Genomic DNA, 17,811 nt, shown 5'->3' with positions numbered 1-17,811 from the left:
CAATCTGTAGCATTCTCTAGATTAAAGTCTGATGTTAATACTTAAAATTTACTATCTACTCAGAGGTGACAAAGAGTTTCATGGGCCGAAGGACTTCAAAATGCTCACTGGTTATAACATGGAAATCTACAGGTTTCATGGTTCAGCAGTACTGACAGGCATTCACTCTAGGCCACTCTAGTAGTAATGTTCATATCTAAATCTCTGCACAATGGTAAATCTCACATATATGAGCATCCTCAGTGTACACATTTTGGTTAGTCATTATTAAATTAATATAAACATAAATAATTAATATAAACATGAACATAAACATAAAACTTTACTTTTTAACTAAGCCTCAGTTCTAAATTTTTCCTAATCAGAATTAGCAAATTGCCAAAATCACATTTCCTAATTGTTTATCTCTTTTAATAAAACGACTAAGTTTGGGAGAAAAAAGAATTGTGCTAGACTGTTCCTCTTAAACTGAACATGAAAATTTGTACTGACGCTCCTAAGACAGCTCAAAATAGCTAAAATCTGGCATACCCAGTCACTACTCCTTGTTAAAATAATTTGTCTAATTTGTTTTCCAAAACCACTAAGTAATTCTCCAATTCTCAGCAGACACTGACTGGGTGTCCTACAAATTTAACTTGACCCGGACACTATCTACCTGGAGATAGTATCAGATCTCACAAGTTAAAAGGTTCAATCTCATAAGACTGCGCCCTCTTCAGTTGCGACCTGTGCTTCTGACCAATTGGCTATACATCAGAGGTTCCCATGACCCCCCTCCTCAGGGTTCGATTAATCTGTGAGAGCCACTCACAGTACTCAGAGAAACATTTACTTACGTCTACGAGTTTACTATAAAGGACACAGACGAACAGCCAGATGAAGAGGTACACATGGTGAAGTCCAGAAGGGAGCCTCTGTCCCTTGGAATTGGAACCCTGCTGGCTCACTTATCAACTAAAAAGCTTATCAAACCTTGTTGGAGTTTTTATAGAGCTTTAATCTCCAGCCCCTCCCCTTCCAGGAAATCAGTGGGTGGGTCTGAAAGTTCCAACTCTCTAATCACTTGATCTTTCTGGTGCACAGCCCCATCCTGAGGCTATGTAGCGATCCCACCCTAAATCACCTAATTAGCATAAACCCAGATGTAATTGAAAGGGCTCGTTATGAATAACAAAACATATTCCTATCACTTGGGAAATTACTACGGTTTTAGTTCTGTGCCAGGAACCAGATGAAGACCAAATATTTCTTATTATACCACATTCTTTCTCCTTCATCTTTTTCCATTCTACTTCTATCCTTTGTTATCTTTAATATCAAGCATCAAAAAAAGTATCTTATACTTTTTTCTTCAAAGTCATGAAACAACAACAAAAACTATCTCTTACATCTACATGTAAGAGGAAATGAATTAGTAACCTGAAGGGATGAAAAGAGAAAATAAAATGCACTTTAGAAATAAAGGATGAAAAGTAGATGTGCTCAGCTAAAAGTATATGTGAATAGTGTAGAGAATCTCAACACCACGTCTAAATGAGAAAGAATTCCACCTTAGTTACAGAAAAGGACAAATGGTAGATAAGCATTCATTCTGGCAGCTCCTTAAAAAGCAAGTCCTTTAGGTTGATAAAGAAGAACTTAGAAGAGATACAGAAGCTAAAAATCAAAAAGCTTCACAAAGCATCATATATTCCAAAGACATATTCTACAGAATTTTCATTCCTAGAATAATCACTTGCACTGCACTGCTCTCTTGATGGGAACCATCCCTGGTATTAAGATTGACCATGCAGACTTCTGAAAATCTGTATCAAATCTTTAAGGACACCCTTCTATGTGACAAACCATAATATGCAAATCTAACATGCATTAATTACTGAAAATTATTTCCTTGTAACCGAGTTTACTTTGCATAGTACTAGACAAAACTTAGGAAAGGTTATTTTAGCACCACTGATCCCACGGCAACACTACAACCTAATGGAAAATTGAGTCTGTTACAGGCAGCGCTGCCACTACTCTTATCTGGTCTTCAATGCCTCATTTCTGGATTAATGCAACAAACCTATCAATTACTTTCTCTGCCTGAAGTCTCCCTCTTTCCCAAACTCCCAATCCTTTCTGCACAGTGCAACCAAAGCAACCTTCCCATAAAACACGACTTTGAACATGTTAGCTCCTGGTCAAAAACTTCAAGGTTTCCACTAGAAGATAAATTCCTAACTCTTTAGTCAGCATTCAATTGACTAGTAACAGCCTGCATTTCTAGTCTTTAATTATTTATGTTCATAAAGCCCCTATTCAATGTCCTCCAAATGCTTTCTCAGTTCTCTGCTTTTGTTCAATGATCTGAAAGACACCACCAATCAAGTCAAATTATCACCAAATCCTGCAAAATAATATTTTATCCTTTTAAATTTACTGAAATTTTCCACATATTCAATTCTTTCTCTAACATTTAGCACACTACATTATTTAAATTACCAAGTCCCTTCTTGCTTTCCAGAATTATCATGGGCTATCCTACTATATGCCAGTATACCAACCCATGAAGAAAGATATGAATGAATAAAAGGAAACTTAATACCCATTGTCAAACCATCTGAATAGGGAGTTTGTCCTTACTACTAAGGACTTCAGAAAATTCATTAGTCCAAAGCAATATTTAAAACCCTTAATGTCAGGAAGATCTCTTTTATTCAAACTTTCTGTTACAATGCAAGCCCATTTTTTCTACTTTTGGTCCCAAGAGAAGAAAGCTCACTTCTTAACAACTGATTAAAGGCTATCTAATTAAAAATATAAGGATTCCTATCCTAGGTGACACCATGCATAAACAGTCTACTCTAAGAGTCTGCCTCTGACATGAACAGCCTGCTAGAATGATATTTCATAAACAAGCCAACAAAGGTTACAGCTAGAGCACAAAACATATCTAGCTTCCCTGATCATTATTAACCTATTATAAACTATTATTTGTGGATTTAATTAAAGATTTATTAAATGTTATGATTTTTCACATCATCAACCCATCATAAATTTATTCTATACTTGAATAAGGTTGGGCTTCCAAGTACCATCTTTCTAAATCTGAAGATGTCTGAAGAGGTGTCCAAACTATTAACAGTGACAAGTTATCTATAAATGGAGACATTTGGAGTCATTCTCTTTTTCTCCCCCGACACTCTCTCTCCTCCCACTCCTTGTCCCCTCTTTCCTTATTATTTGAACATTTTTCACAAGTAAGCATATCTTTTTTTAATCAATAAAGTTATTAACAAAAAACAGAACAAAAGTTCCCTTTTAATTTTAGCATGCAGAAATCTAAAGAACATACCATTTACTCAAGCAATGTATACCTTTCATTCTGTCTTTCCAGATTTAAGAATCATTAACTTTTTATGTTACTCTCATTTAAATTAGTCTCTCTTAAGGTTTAGGAACTAAACAACCATATTTTGAAGTATAGAACAATTTTTTCTGTTCTAGCAATACTCTTTTGAACGATTTATTTTACTTTAGACGAATTCTCTAACAGTCCAGCCACTGTCTTCACGGCTTTTAATTGTTTGCTCAAGAACAGAAATCTTGAAGTAAGCAGAAAATAACTTACTAGTATTTTCAATAATCTAGATAAATATTAGTAAAATACATTTTACTATGGTAGTGTCTGCTATAAACAAGAGCTGGCTCTGTCAATTAATAGTGTAAACAAGAATTCATGGAGAATACCATTAACATAACAGAACTAATATCCCAATGCTTTAGGAGCTCCTTTTGCATACAACTGCTAAGATAATTAAAAAGTACTCCTAAGTAACCATATTAAAACAATCTACAGGCCCTGATGCTTTCTTAGCCTAGGTCAGTAACAGTATTTAGATGTAAAAAAATTATAAAAATATTCAGTAATACAGAATATAAGGTCATTCAGGTCTTTACCATAACTCATCAGAATCAGAGAAACTATATTATACAGTTTTACAGGAGGAAAAAGCATAGACTTGATAATCAGGTCACCTAGGTTCTAGTCTCACTTCAATCATTAACTAGCCACATGACTTTAAGAAGAGACTGAACCCAATAACCCCTAACCTCCTTTTCAGCTCTAACATTTCTTGTTCTGAAGAGGAAAAAAAAAATTCCTGAGTATAAAACCTAATGAATAGGGGTAATTTTGAGAGTAAAGAAAAGTACTACTAATAACCATGCCTAGACCAGAGGTATAAACTGGGACTGTTCAAGAGCACCAAAGGTATGATCACCCATACTAATTGCTATGATGTTGCCCAAATACTGTTTCTCATTTCCACATCCCTAGAAGCTACTTTTCTTCAGTTTCTATTTTCTTATTATTTTTTTATTTTTGGAGTTAGTTTTATTTTGTTTTTAAATTATACTAACTCTGGGCATTTAGAAAATTAGAATTCTTTACAGTTAATGTCATACATAATACTCTACAAATACTTCAGAAAGTAACCCACATTCTCATTCTGGACTTCATAAAATAAAGAACACAAACTAATATCTTTTCCAGTTTAAGGGTTAACATATATATATATATATATGCTGAGCCAAATTTAGAAGCTTTATTTAATGCCCATAAAGAGGAAACAACCAATAATGGCATACTCATTAACAGAGTTCTGAATATGATTTTACTGTGCAGGGTAACCAAAAAAGATCCTTGTACTTCAAGGCAACTGTCAAAATATAAAAATATGAGGGCTGGCCCCGGGCTCAAGTGGTTAAGTTGGCATGCTCCGCTTTGGCAGCTGGGGGTTTGCTGGTTTAGATCCTGGGTGCGGACCTACATGCTGCTCATCTAGCTATGCTGCAGCAGCATCCCACATAGAAGAACTGGAATGACCTACAACTAGGATACACAACTATCTACCAGTGCTTTGGGGAGGAAAAAAAACAGAGGAAGATTGGCGAGAGATGTTAGCTCAGAGCTAATCTTTCTCACCAAAAAAATAAACAAATAAAAATATGGAGCAAGGTTGGGACCTAAGTAGAAAACACCAGATTTGTACAATTTCTAAATACTTGTAAAATCATGTTGATTACTCCTGAGTTATAAAGCTGATAAACCTCAAATGATCTCTGATTCCACAAATAATTATAGCTACAAAAGAAGTTCAACTCAAATTTTTAAATTTCCCAACTACTACTGGCTGTTCATAAACATAAATCCAAGTTAAATTTCCTTGGATTGGCCCTGACAAATAAAAATGGCAAGCAATAGGATATATTGGCGTATATGAGGAAGCCATTTGGTATAAATCTAATTCGGCCTGACTTCTTTTTTTCCTCCAAAAGGGCCTGACTGGCTATTGAGCACGCATTGTATATCTGCTTAGACATTTCCTATGGCCAGAACAAAGGCCCTTGAGATAAAGATGCAACTTCCCCCTGACATTAGCATTTTTCCTTAGGCTAGGAACTGATTGCTGCACTCACCTCCCAGCTCACCTGTGACCACCCAGCTGGAGACAAGAGACTGCCACCCTGCTGTGTTCACTGAGACAGAAGACCTACCTGCTATTTCCATCAATTGCTGTGCCGACAGAGTAGTCTCACGACTATTGTAAAAGGGACATTCCAATCATATGTGAAACATCCTCTTTGAGGGTATATAACGACCCTGTATACCCCCCACCTCTTTGGAGTGCTCTGTTCCTTTGTGGAAAGACTCTCCCGGGTTATAATCCTCAGATTTAAGCTCAGAATAAACTCACCCAAATTTTCACTTATAGATTGGATATGGATTATTTTCGTCGACAGCCCTGACATAAGCCTGCAGTTCTGTCCTACCTTTCATTCCAAATTATAATTTGGTTGGAGACACAGAACAATTTACAATCATACTCACCACTAGAGCTTTCACAGAAGCTTTGTGAGGCATGGGCAGAGGCCTTCTCCAGCTGCTGGGCCTCTATACCTGAGCCTATCTCCTTTGCATTAGCCATTTTTGAGTCTTCTGTTAATGAGTTATCTGTTTTCTCTTGAGGTTGGGTCTGCTGAATCTCCTGGTCAGGTCTCCGAGCATCATCTTCTCTCACTAAAGTCAAGGGAGGCTGTGGAGAGTTTGCCTCTACACGTTCCTTTCCTGTAGTCACTGATTTCAGATCTCTTTCATATTCTGCACTCTTTTCTTCCTGGATTTCTGCTCTATTCTCAGCAGATGGCTCTATTTCTGGAGCATCATCCTCCCACGACTGGGAATCTGAGCATTTCTCCACTCCCTCTAAAGGTTCAGAAGAAACATCAACTCTGGGAGACGGTTCCTTCACATCTACAATGACAACACTTGAGTCCTCTGAAGTAGCTTCTTCCCATGCTTCCTGATCCTTATGTTCCAATTCTTGGTCAAGTGCTGGAAGCTTCTGGGGGGAATCAATACTAATCACACTGGTTTCAATTTCCATAGCTTCCTGACATTCTTCTTTTGGGCTTTCCTTTGGAAGACACAACCCATGGGACTGAGTTTCAGTCAGAGAAAGGTGCAATCGGACATTCTCCATATTTTCTTCTTTAGGCTCCTCTCCTTGACTTTCACAAGGAGTCTCAGGGATTTCTTCCACCTCAGACCCTGAAGACCCCTCCTCTGGATGATGTTCTTTAATTTCCATAGCTTCCTCTTGATCTAACACACTAGATAGTGCCTCAGATCGAGTAGCTGGAGAAGGAACTGCCTGACTCCCTGAGTCACAAGTGAGATCAATACAAACATCTTCTGCTACAGTCTCTTCTCTGCCTTTGCAACCAGTAGCTACAATACTAACGTCGTCTCTGGTTTCTGTGTCATTCCCTTTTGTTTTATCATCATTCTGATTCAGCTCTACCTGCCCATCTTGTGCTAGATTCATCAGGATACTATCATTTTCAGCAGGCACAAGTTTAGAATTGAGAACTGGAGACATAGGTTCAGTATCCTCAATCTGCGTATTTTCTCCATCTTCATCGATCCTATGAGAACTCAAGCTCTCCATCTTTGGGGACTGACTACACTCACTCGTAGAAAGCATCAACTTACAAGAATCCCCTGTCAAAGATAGCCCAAAATCCTCAGTGGAATTCTTTGGTTCAATCTCTGAAGTTTTAGAACACTCAACAGTCAAAGATGAACTATGAAAATCTCCACCTTTCTTCCCATCATTTGATCGTTCTTCCAAACTTGGAGATGGAATGAAAATGTCCTAAGGAAGAACAAAAAAAAGGCAAATCATCATTTGTTCATAATATTTATTTTATATAATTCTTGAATTCATCTAAAATTTCTAAATCAATTATTCAAGAATCAAAGAACTCTAGGGCCGTAATCTCAGAAATACAAAACTCATAACCACCAGCCTTTTCAACGCAAGTCACTCTATTTAGTGCTTTTCTTGTGAATCACTGATATATAATAAGCATAATCCAAACCAAAAAGTGAAAGTATTAACTTACCCTTTTAAGGGTAGGAAGACACTTAAATTTAACCATACATCACCAAACTACTAAAATCATGTCCTATATATGAGGGCTCTCAATTACATGGGAATCATTTGAACATATGCTTACACAGCCCACTTCAGTTCTCACAAAGTGGAAATATATATCTTACTTCTCACTATTTCAAAATATGCTAGCATTCATAAAGTAGATGATAAAATCCAAAGCTTACAACATCATTAGTCAACAGATACCACTACATACCAACAAGGATGGCTAAAGTTAAAAAGATGACATCCTGTTGGTGAGGATGTGGAACAACTGCAATTCTCAGACATTGCTGGTAGGGACGCAAAACATACAGTCAATTTGGAAAACAGTACGGCAGTATCTTATAAAGTTAAACATACATTACCATATGACCCAGAAATTCTACTTGTAGGTTATTTACCCAAGAGAAATAAAATCACATGTCTATACAAAGATGTGTATGCAAACATTCAGAGCATATTATTCATAATAGCCAAAAACTGGACGCAACCCAAATGTTTGTCAACTGGGGAATAGATAAACAAATTGTGGATATTCATATTATCGAATACTATTCAACAATGAACAGGAATAAAATATTAACATATATAACAATATGAATGAATCTCAAAAATATGCTAAGCTAAAGAACTCAAACACAAAAGACCACACACATTTTATGATTCCAATTATATAAAATTCTCGAAAACACAAAACTATAGTGACAGAAGGCAGATAAATGGTTGCCTGAGGTAGAAGAGGAGATCAGGGGGTGAGGAGGATGAATCAAGTGCAAAGGATTATAAAGAAATTTTTCAGGTGAGGACACTGTTTTATACTTTGCTGATGGTGGGTTATTATACATTTGTATACAACTACCAAAATTCATCTAACTATACACTTAAAATCGCATTTTTATTTTATGAAAATAATACCTTAATTTAAAAAAGAAAGAACCCAAAGCTTAGATACGTTTTTATGTGACAATTTATACGAGTGTGTTATTTTTCATAATACAAATGCCATAAAAGTCTAGATAAGGGGTAAGGCTACTATTTTTAAGGGAATGAGGAATCAAAAGAGGTTACCAAACATTTTGTATATTCCATAACTTCTGGTATTTCAATGTCTGGTGTTATTGTTTACCCTTTCAGATTATAAAAATAGTCCTAAATTTGAGCCTGCTCATATACTCTCAGGCATAACTAAGTATAAATTGGTTCCACACTTCTAAATGGCAATTTGGCAATATACAACCACCACCTTGAAACTTTATATATCCCTTAGCCCAAAATTCTATTTCTGGGAAATTGTTTGATGGAAATACACTGAGATTTAGCTACAATACTGTTCAACACTAAATTACTATTTAGAATAGGAAACAATATGAAATATCTTAAATGTCTAGTGGTAGGAGATTCATATAAAAATTATGGTACATCCACATGATGGAATACTTTGTCTCTACATAAAATTGTAGATAAATATTAAAAGATACAGAAAAACATTCAGGCTATGCATTAAATAGAAAAAGGTTCTATAGAACCTTATAGAAAAAAAGTATGTGAATATATATTTTATTGTAGTCTTTTTATACATTTTTACATAATTTTCATGTATTTTTTAAGTTAATAAACATATACCATAAAAAATAGTAGTTATCTCTAGGACAGGATAACTGATGAGCTTATTTCCATTTATCTGCATATTATACATCCTCTACAAGAAATATGTATTTTTTCTTGCTGCAAAAAAATAAGTCATTTTACAAAGATTCATATATAAGACCTGGCTAATAGAACTATAAATAGCTTTTTTTTTAAAGTGAAACTCACATAACATAAAATTAACCACTTTAAAGTGAACATTTACAATCCTGTACACCCACCACCTCTCTCTAGTTCTAAAACATTTTCATCACTCTGAAAGGAAACCTCATCTCCACTAAGCAGTTGCCCCCCATTATGAATACCTTTTAAGCATTATCAAAGTAAGTACTGATGTGATTTTTTTTTACAGAATTTTTTTCAATATATGCACAATTTCAGTCAGTCAGAAGAAAATTTCAGGGGCTAACCAGCCTATCAACAAGCGATATTTCTAAAGACTTCCTGGATCCAGCCAGTGTCTGGACCCTAATAATCCACAGTGTTGAGGCTCCCGAGAGGCTTAGTCAGAATAACCAAGCTAAGTAAACAGAAGTCCCTCAGGGCTTTGGATAAAGACTGATGGAGAACTGTCAGGACTGTACTCAATATGACTCAACCTTTAAGTCTGGCTTCAGTATAGACCTAAATCCAGTATCCAATCGGTCAAAAACTGGTCTCACATATACAAGAGCCATTCATACAATCATCTATAATTTGATTTGTCATCCCCAAAATTAATATGTATATCAAGAATGAGAAAAGCGTTAAATATCAAACTATGTTCTACTAATCCTTTCCCTCACATCTTGCAAAGAGGCTCTGCAGGGGCCGGTCCCGTGGCCGAGGGGTTAAGTTCATGCACTCTGCTTAAGCGGCCTAGGGTTTCACTGGTTCGGATCCTGGGCATGGACATGGCACCACTCATCAGGTCACACTGAGGCGGCGTCCCACATGCCACAACTAGAAGGACTCACAACTAAAAAAATACACAACTATGTACCGGGGGGATTTGGGGAGAAAAAGCAGGGAAAAAAAAAAAAGAAGATTGGCAACAGTTGTTAGCTCAGGTGCCAATCTTTAAAACAAAAAAAAACAAAAAGAGGCTCTGCAATTAAACATATAAAGACAGAAAGAAAAAAATACACAAAATTACCCTTATGCCAACTTTCTCTTGATTAATAATTATCTAATTATAAATATTTAGATCTCACAACATCAAAATTAGGTTGATTTGGACTCCAGTAACCAAGGCACAGAAGAAATAACAGATGTGCAAAGGTGAGCCATCAAGAACAACATGTAAGGAGTTTGATATATAATGAAAAAAGTATAGAACTTCTCCCCCACACACAAAAAACGGTCGATTTAAGACATGCATTTATTTTAACTCTTTTTCCAAAACCCCACTAAGCAATGGCAAAGGGATTCTTTTTACAGCATGAATTTTCAAGAAAAATAGAACAGAAGAAAAGACAACTGCAACAAAATTTTGGAAGAGGGGTCATCTAGTGAGCAGGCTGTGAAAGCTGAATTCCTAAGCCAGCAGCAGAGAAAACCAAGAAGCAACCCAAATTACACCACAGAACCACGATGCCCCAAAAAGGACTCAGGATTTGGCAGCAGCGCCAGGTAACTCTGGAAGTGGTGGTGAAGCTGGAGCTAAAAACAGGAGGAGGACTGATTGATCTATTTAAAAAGCACTTCAACTTCCAGATGTTCTCTCCCTGACCCTCCTCTGCCCTGTAGAGACTAAAAGATAGCATTCCTGAACTGGAGGACAAGAGGCACAGTTTTCAGAAAGGACCATTCTGAAAACAGGGAGATTAAGTGAAAATTTACATACTGAATGGAACCTACACCTGCCTCTCAACAGCAGTAGACTTCTAGAACAATGGCAGCCAGCAGACAAGACATCAGATGTTTTTCTGGGGAACATGACCAACGTGAGACAAATCAAGAAACTGACATTAGGAGGACCCCCAAAATGGCCCAGCAGATGAATCCCAGAAACAACAAGTACCAATCGCTAGCTCAGAATTTCTAATCTGTTTTCTGGTATTTCACTCTTGAAGCAGACAATCAAGGATTATCAGACACTTGAGGAAAGCCTCTAATTTGAAAGTCAAACATGAAAACTAACAAAACTAATTAAAATCTACTTGAAGAAACAGTGACTATTCCAGGGAGGAGGAAAGTTCTCAAAAGAAACTATTACAGTCACGTGCCACATAACGACATTTCGGTCAACAACAGACCGCATATACAATGGTGGTCCCATAAGATTACTACTACATAGCCTAGGCGTATAGTAGGATACACCATCTAAGTGTGTGTAAGTACACTCTATGATGTTCATATGACAGAATCACCTAACAACACGTTTCTCACAACATATCCTCATCATTAAGTGATGCATAACTGTATTAACATCTTTAGGGAGATAAGACAGTGTGCCCATAAAACAAGACAAAATTATATATATACATTTTGGTAAGGAAGATTGGCCCTGAGCTAACATCTCCTGTCAATCTTCCTTTTTTTTTTTTGTGAGGAAGATTCACCCTGAGCTAATATCTGTTGCCAATCCTCCTCTTTTTTTGCTTGATGAAGACTGTTGCTGAGCTAACATCTGTACCAATCTTCCTCTATTTTTTGTATGTGGGATGCCTCCACAGCATGGCTAATGAGTGGAGTAGGTCTGCAAACAGGATCTGAACCCATGAACCCGGGCTGCTGAAGCAGAGTGTGCAGAACTTTAACCACCCAGCCATGGGGCCAGCCCCTGCCAATTTTCCTCTTTTTGCATGATGAAGATTGTTGCTGAGCTAACATCTGTGCCGATCTTCCTCTATTTTCTGTGTGTAGGATCCCGCCACAGCACGGCTTAATGAATGATGCAGTGCATAGGTCCGCATCTCAGATCTGAACCTGTGAACCCTGGGATGCCGAAGCAGAGTATGCGAACTTAACAACTATGCCACTGGGCCAGACCCCAAAATGCTATTTTTTTTAAAAAAGGGAGGATAGGGGCCGGCCTTGTGGCGAAGTGGTTAAGTGCGCGCACTCTGCTTCAGCAGCCCAGGGTTTCACTGGTTCAGGTCCTGTGTGCTCACCTGGCACTGCTCCTCAAGCCATGCTGAGGTAGCGTCCCACATAGCATAAATAGAAGGACCTACAACTAGGATATACAACTATGTACTGGGGGGATTTGGGGAGAAGAAGAAGAAAAAAGGGAGGACATTCAGAGTTAAAAAGAGTTTAGAAATCAAAAACCCAAAAGTAGAAATTAACAACTCAGAGAAAGGTTAAAAGATGACTGAACTCAGCAAGTGCTCTTCTAGGTTTACACAAGAGAAATAAAAACATACACCCACATAAAAACTTGTGCATAAATATACACAGCAGCATTATTCACGACAGCCAAAAAAGAGAAAACAACCCAAACGTCCACCAACTGAGGAATGGATAAATAAAATGTGGTATATACATACAATGTAGTATTATTCAGAATAAAAAGGAATGAAGTTCTGATATATGCCACAACATGGATGAACCATGAAAACATTGTGCTAAATGAAAGAAACCAATCACAAAAGACTATATATTGTATAATTCGACTTACATGAAATATCCAGAATAGGCAAATCTATAGAGACACAAAGTAGATTAGTGGTTGACTAGAGCTAGGGGTGGGGGAAATGGGAGTGATTGCTAATGGGTATGGGGTCTTCTGGGGGAGGGGGCAATGAAAACGTTCCAAAATTATATTGTGGTGAATAACTGCACAACTTTGTAAATATAAAAATAAAAGCCATTGGACTGCACACTTTAAAAGGGTAGACAACATGATGTGTGAACTATATCTCAATAAAGCTATTTTTTTAAAAAAAAGAAAGCTGAAGAAATCACCCAGAGAGTTGAACAAAAAGTGAGAGACAGAAAGTAGGAGACAAAATAAGAAAAATATAAGACTATTCTAGGAGTTTCTACATCTGAACAATACGTATTCCATTTAAAAAAGAACAAAGGGGAAGAAATTAAATAATTCAATGTCCCTGAACTGAAGGATCTGAGTTTCTAGATTGAGAGGGCTTATCAATTGCCCAATACAATAAATGAAAATAGACCTGCAGCAAGGGTATGGAAATTTTAGAACACTGGCAACAAAGAGAAAATCCTACAAGATTCCAATAAGGAAAAAAACAGCTCACATATTAAAGATCAGAATCAGACTGGACACACACTTCTCAACAGCAACACTGGAAATTTAAAGACAGATTAAAGAGCAATGCCTTCAAAAAGTTTAAAAGAAAATTAATTACAATCCAGAATACTATATTCCTACAAACCATGAATCAAGTATGAGTAGAGAATACACTATTAAAGAACATCCCCCACGAAAATGAGGGAGTAAACCAAGCAGGAAGACATGGAGCCCAAGAGAAATCCAACATAAAGACAGGTAAGGACAATCTCCCAGGACAACAGCGAAAGGGAGGTGACAGTTATGCACCAGGCATAGAAGGCAACAGTAAAGATTAGAAATCAGGAGGTTCCAAAAGAGGTTTCTCCAAAAAGATGAAGTTTGAGGCCCCTGAACATCTTGAAAGGAGATTGTGACAACTGGTGGAGAGTCTAGGGTTGATTTAGTGAGAAATTCATAGAAAACTAAACAAATAAAAAAGACAATTAGCAATTCCAGAGAAAACAAGAAATTATGCAAACATGGAAAAATAATAATATTCCACAGGCTTTCCTGTGAATAGTGTTTATAACAATAATGTTACTAATAATGTAAACTCAATAATGACTTAAGCAAAATTATGATGTAACTATATTAGAAAGATGCAGCAAGAGCTAAAAAATTTCTTTAAAGAATGTATGGAAATATAATCCTAATATACAGAGTTAGAGGTAAATAAAAGCTTAAAAAACTGAAAGTGTTTGTCTCTGGGTAGGGGTGGGGAGAGACCTTGTTTTAACTATATGACTCCTTTTTTAGTTCTTACAAATGCCTATTAATTAAGTAAAATCACACCCTTAACATAAACACTATGTTGTAAAGGTACTCTTGAGAGATTTTTTAAGAGGCCTGGACTGTACTGGCTAAGACATCTTAAAATGTGAGTCCAAAGAAATCTGACTAGAGTCACCTCAGATTCCAGCAACCCTTGCACTATGTTCAGCATCACTCATTTGTCTCAAATTCTCATTGCTGGTTTTCTAGCTGCCTTTGAAGGTCTCTGGTAAATGCTGAAGGTGGGGCCATTTCTTCACTAGTGTCCTGTTTTTCAAAAAATGAGTTCTCCCTTTGTGGTCAGGTATCACTTCCCCGAGTAGGGATACCTTTATGAAGATATTCCTTTCCATAAAAGTCCTATTTGGTCACTGATAAACGTCTGTAATTAGTCTCTTTAATATCAGCTAACTTTTCTGGAAAATTCTTCTCAGTGCTCTGGGTCAGTGCTTATAGCTCATCCCTAAATTCTTTCTTTTTTTTGAGGAAGATTAGCCCTGAGCTAACTGCTGCCAATCCTCCTCTTTCTGCTGAGGAAGACTGGCCCTGAGCCAACATCCGTGCCTATCTTCCTCTACTTTATACGTGGGACCCCTGCCACAGCATGGCTTGACAAGCAGCACCATGTCTGCACCCAGGATCCAAACTGGCGAACCCCAGGGCCCCTGAAGCCGAACGTGTGAACTTAACCGCTGGGCCACCAGACCGGCCCTCATCCCTAAATTCTGATGACTCTTTTAAACTATATGTTCATGTAAAGCTTTGATAGAAAAACAAAAGCTAGGGCCTAACCAGTGGCGTAGTGGTTAAGTTCGTGAGCTCTGCTTCAGCAGCCAGGGGTTCACAGGTTCGGATCCCAGGCACAGACCCACACACCACTCATCAAACCAGCTATGGAAGCATCCCATACACAAAATAGAGGAACACCGGCACAGATATTAGTTCAGGGCCAATCTCTCTCACAAAAACAATTAACTAATTAATTAAATAAAAGCTAAAGAAAAAGATGTACAGTGGTTGAACACTCACTCACCTCTACGTAACCTTGTCTTCACTCTTTCACTGCCAGCAACAGCTAATCATTATGGAGCATTTACCACATGAAAGGCGCTATTGAAGGCACTTTATATTTATTTATATATTTATATATTTATTTATTTATATTATTTATTTATTACTTATTTATATATTTAACCTTCACAACTACCCTATGAGGTAGGTAGTAGCAATATTCCCATTTGATTTGATGAGGAAACTGAGGCTCAGTTTCAACTGGTCACAAAGGCAGTCATGGTAGAGCCAGGAGTTAAGCCCAGGAAGTTCTTGTTCTTAACCACTCCACCAAATCACTTCTAATGATTTAAATAAAATGAAATTTTCAACAAAACACATCAGCTTTAAAACTCTAGAAAGCAATTAAATTTTTCTTCTTACTATCTCCTCCTCAGTAAATTTATGGTATATTTCATTACTGTTCATTTTTAAATATAAACTTTGTTATGATACCTACCTGCAAACTGAAAGGCATGAAAGAAGTTCTCCCAGTAACACAAAAATAATTCTCCCACTTAAGGTCTTACAAGAACAAGTATTTAGACTAACATACAATATGGTCATTTAGATTTAGTTAAGGACCTTCAATTCACTATGAATGAAATCTGAATTTCATTTTTTTAAACATTAATATTTAAAATTATACAAATGAGATCTTAGTTTTCCCTTGCTTTTAGAAGAAAACTAACTTCTTATTTGAAAACTAAAATCCATCTTGATGCACTCAGTACAGGAATGATTAAATTATGGTACATGTACTCAGAGAAATAGACAAGTTTGAAAGGATAATATGAAGATGATATAACACTAAAAAATGACTATGACTCAATGCTAACTGGAAAACATTAAAGTTGCATGCTCACCATAAACAACATTTTAAAAAACAATAGGCACGAGGAAAGACAAAAATGACAGCAGTAGTTGTATGACAGAATAATGATTAATGCCCCCTTTCAATTTTGTAGTAACATTTTCAAAAAGTTTGAAGACACAGCACAAAATTTAAACATAAAAAGGTACATCAAGATGTTAGCTGACTCTAGAAATGTTCTAAAACTAGATTGTGATGACAGTTGCACAACTCTGTAAATTTACTAAATGATCACGAAACTATACATTTAAAATGGGTGAATTTTATGGTTTATAAATTACACCTCAATAAAGTTGTTTAAAAAAAAGATGTTAGGAGGAAAAAACTCTTTCTACAATACTCACATGAGAAAACTCTGGCTGTGATGGGATAGGAAGTGACCCAGGAGTGAAGATGGGTGTGCTCTGAGATACTGGTGTTGAGGCTTGTGGCGATGTATTTGGCTCAGGAGGGAGAGGGGTGTTTTCTATTTCCACTGGTTCATCATCTTGGAGTTTCTTCTGAAAAGACTCTCTTCCTCCTTCAGATAATACTGACATGTCCATTGGCTCATCTGGTTTAATACAGGAAAAACAAATTGTGAAATAAGCACTCATCAATACTACTCACGTTCCAATACCACTAACAACAACTATATTATAGAAATTTCCATTCCTAAAAAAATAGTGACTTAATTTCCAAAAGCTGATAGATTATGAGTAAATTAAGTCCTAGAAATCTAACATATTTTCTTCCCCCAGAGAAGGGAGGTCTACACTTCCAAAATACTGAGATACAGATTAAAATGGGCTTCATCCTGGGGCTGGCCCCGTGGCAGAGTGGTTAAGTTCTCGCACTCTGCTGCAGGCGGCCCAGTGTTTCGTCGGTTCGAATCCTGGGCGCGGACACGGCACTGCTCATCAAACCACGCTGAGGCAGCGTCCCACATGCGACAACTGGAAGGACCCACAACTAAGAATATACAACTATGTACCGGGGAGCTTTGGGGACAAAAAGGAAAAAACTAAAATCTTTAAACAAACAAACAAAAAAAAAATGGGCTTCATCTGGAGATAACCACCCATCCATATGAAATGTTAAATTAACTTGGCTCCTCTGAGCCCCTTTCTTGATTATAGCTCAGTTTTTCACATTTTGCACAGGAATGCCCACATTAATACCATCTAATTTAATGATCGTATATCCTGCCACAGGTCTTGAAAGGAAGTGAACTTGTTCACCACTCCTAAGTAAACATCTACGTATCTATGAACTCATTATATTTGCATTAACAACTGCTAAGTGCAGAGAGATGGATGCCAGGACAAATACAGAAGAAGAAAAGAAATATGTCAGTGCCAATCAGCACTGATTTGCCAAAGAACTAAGTATGAGACACTAATCCTGAAACAAATTGCTCACGAGGGAAACACACACACACACACTGCTTTCCCATAGTACACGACTGACTTGTAGGCCAACAGGATCTTCCTCAGAGCCAGCCTTGCTAGCTAGGTATTTGATTCGTCAACTCTTTTTCCCCTATCTTACAACTTGACCTCAAACAGGCTTCCTCTAGACCACTCTCACAAACTACCTATACCACTGAGTTTTTCCCTATAACCCACACTCATGCTACCAGATACCCACAACCTGAATATGTACCCTCCCTGCTTAGCTTGGCCTCAACCTCACATTCCAGTCTAAACGCTAGGTTTGGGTTCTGGAGCTGCCACAGCTATGTTAAGTATTTTCATTACACCTTTTGATCT

The 17,811-nt window shown here is 37.1% G+C and overlaps 2 protein-coding genes across 10 annotated transcripts in view; one reads left to right on the top strand and one right to left on the bottom strand.

The window, feature by feature from the left end:
• TUBGCP4 (tubulin gamma complex component 4) overlaps positions 1 to 5,753 on the top strand; it is a 75,763-nt gene extending 70,010 nt beyond the window's left edge. The window contains exon 21 of the mRNA XM_044765053.2: positions 5,442 to 5,753. Coding sequence (XP_044620988.2) covers positions 5,442 to 5,446 — 5 coding nt within the window. The 3' untranslated portion in view covers positions 5,447 to 5,753. The remainder of the gene's footprint in view (positions 1 to 5,441) is intronic.
• TP53BP1 (tumor protein p53 binding protein 1) overlaps positions 1 to 17,811 on the bottom strand; it is an 87,990-nt gene that overhangs the window by 34,773 nt on the left and 35,406 nt on the right. For 8 of the 9 annotated variants that reach the window (XM_070502658.1, XM_070502676.1, XM_070502667.1 and 5 more), the window contains exons 12-13: positions 16,405 to 16,613; positions 5,879 to 7,205 (exon numbers count right to left, since the gene is read on the bottom strand). In XM_070502658.1, the coding sequence (XP_070358759.1) occupies positions 5,879 to 7,205; positions 16,405 to 16,613 (1,536 nt within the window). Of the gene's footprint in view, positions 1 to 839; positions 941 to 5,878; positions 7,206 to 16,404; positions 16,614 to 17,811 lie in introns of those variants that run through there. The other variant, XM_070502685.1, reaches the window with a different exon arrangement.

The sequence above is a fragment of the Equus asinus genome, chromosome 2 (genome assembly GCF_041296235.1).
Source record: "Equus asinus isolate D_3611 breed Donkey chromosome 2, EquAss-T2T_v2, whole genome shotgun sequence".
Taxonomy (NCBI): Eukaryota; Metazoa; Chordata; class Mammalia; order Perissodactyla; family Equidae; genus Equus; species Equus asinus.
This window is presented reverse-complemented; position numbering and strand designations above follow the sequence as displayed.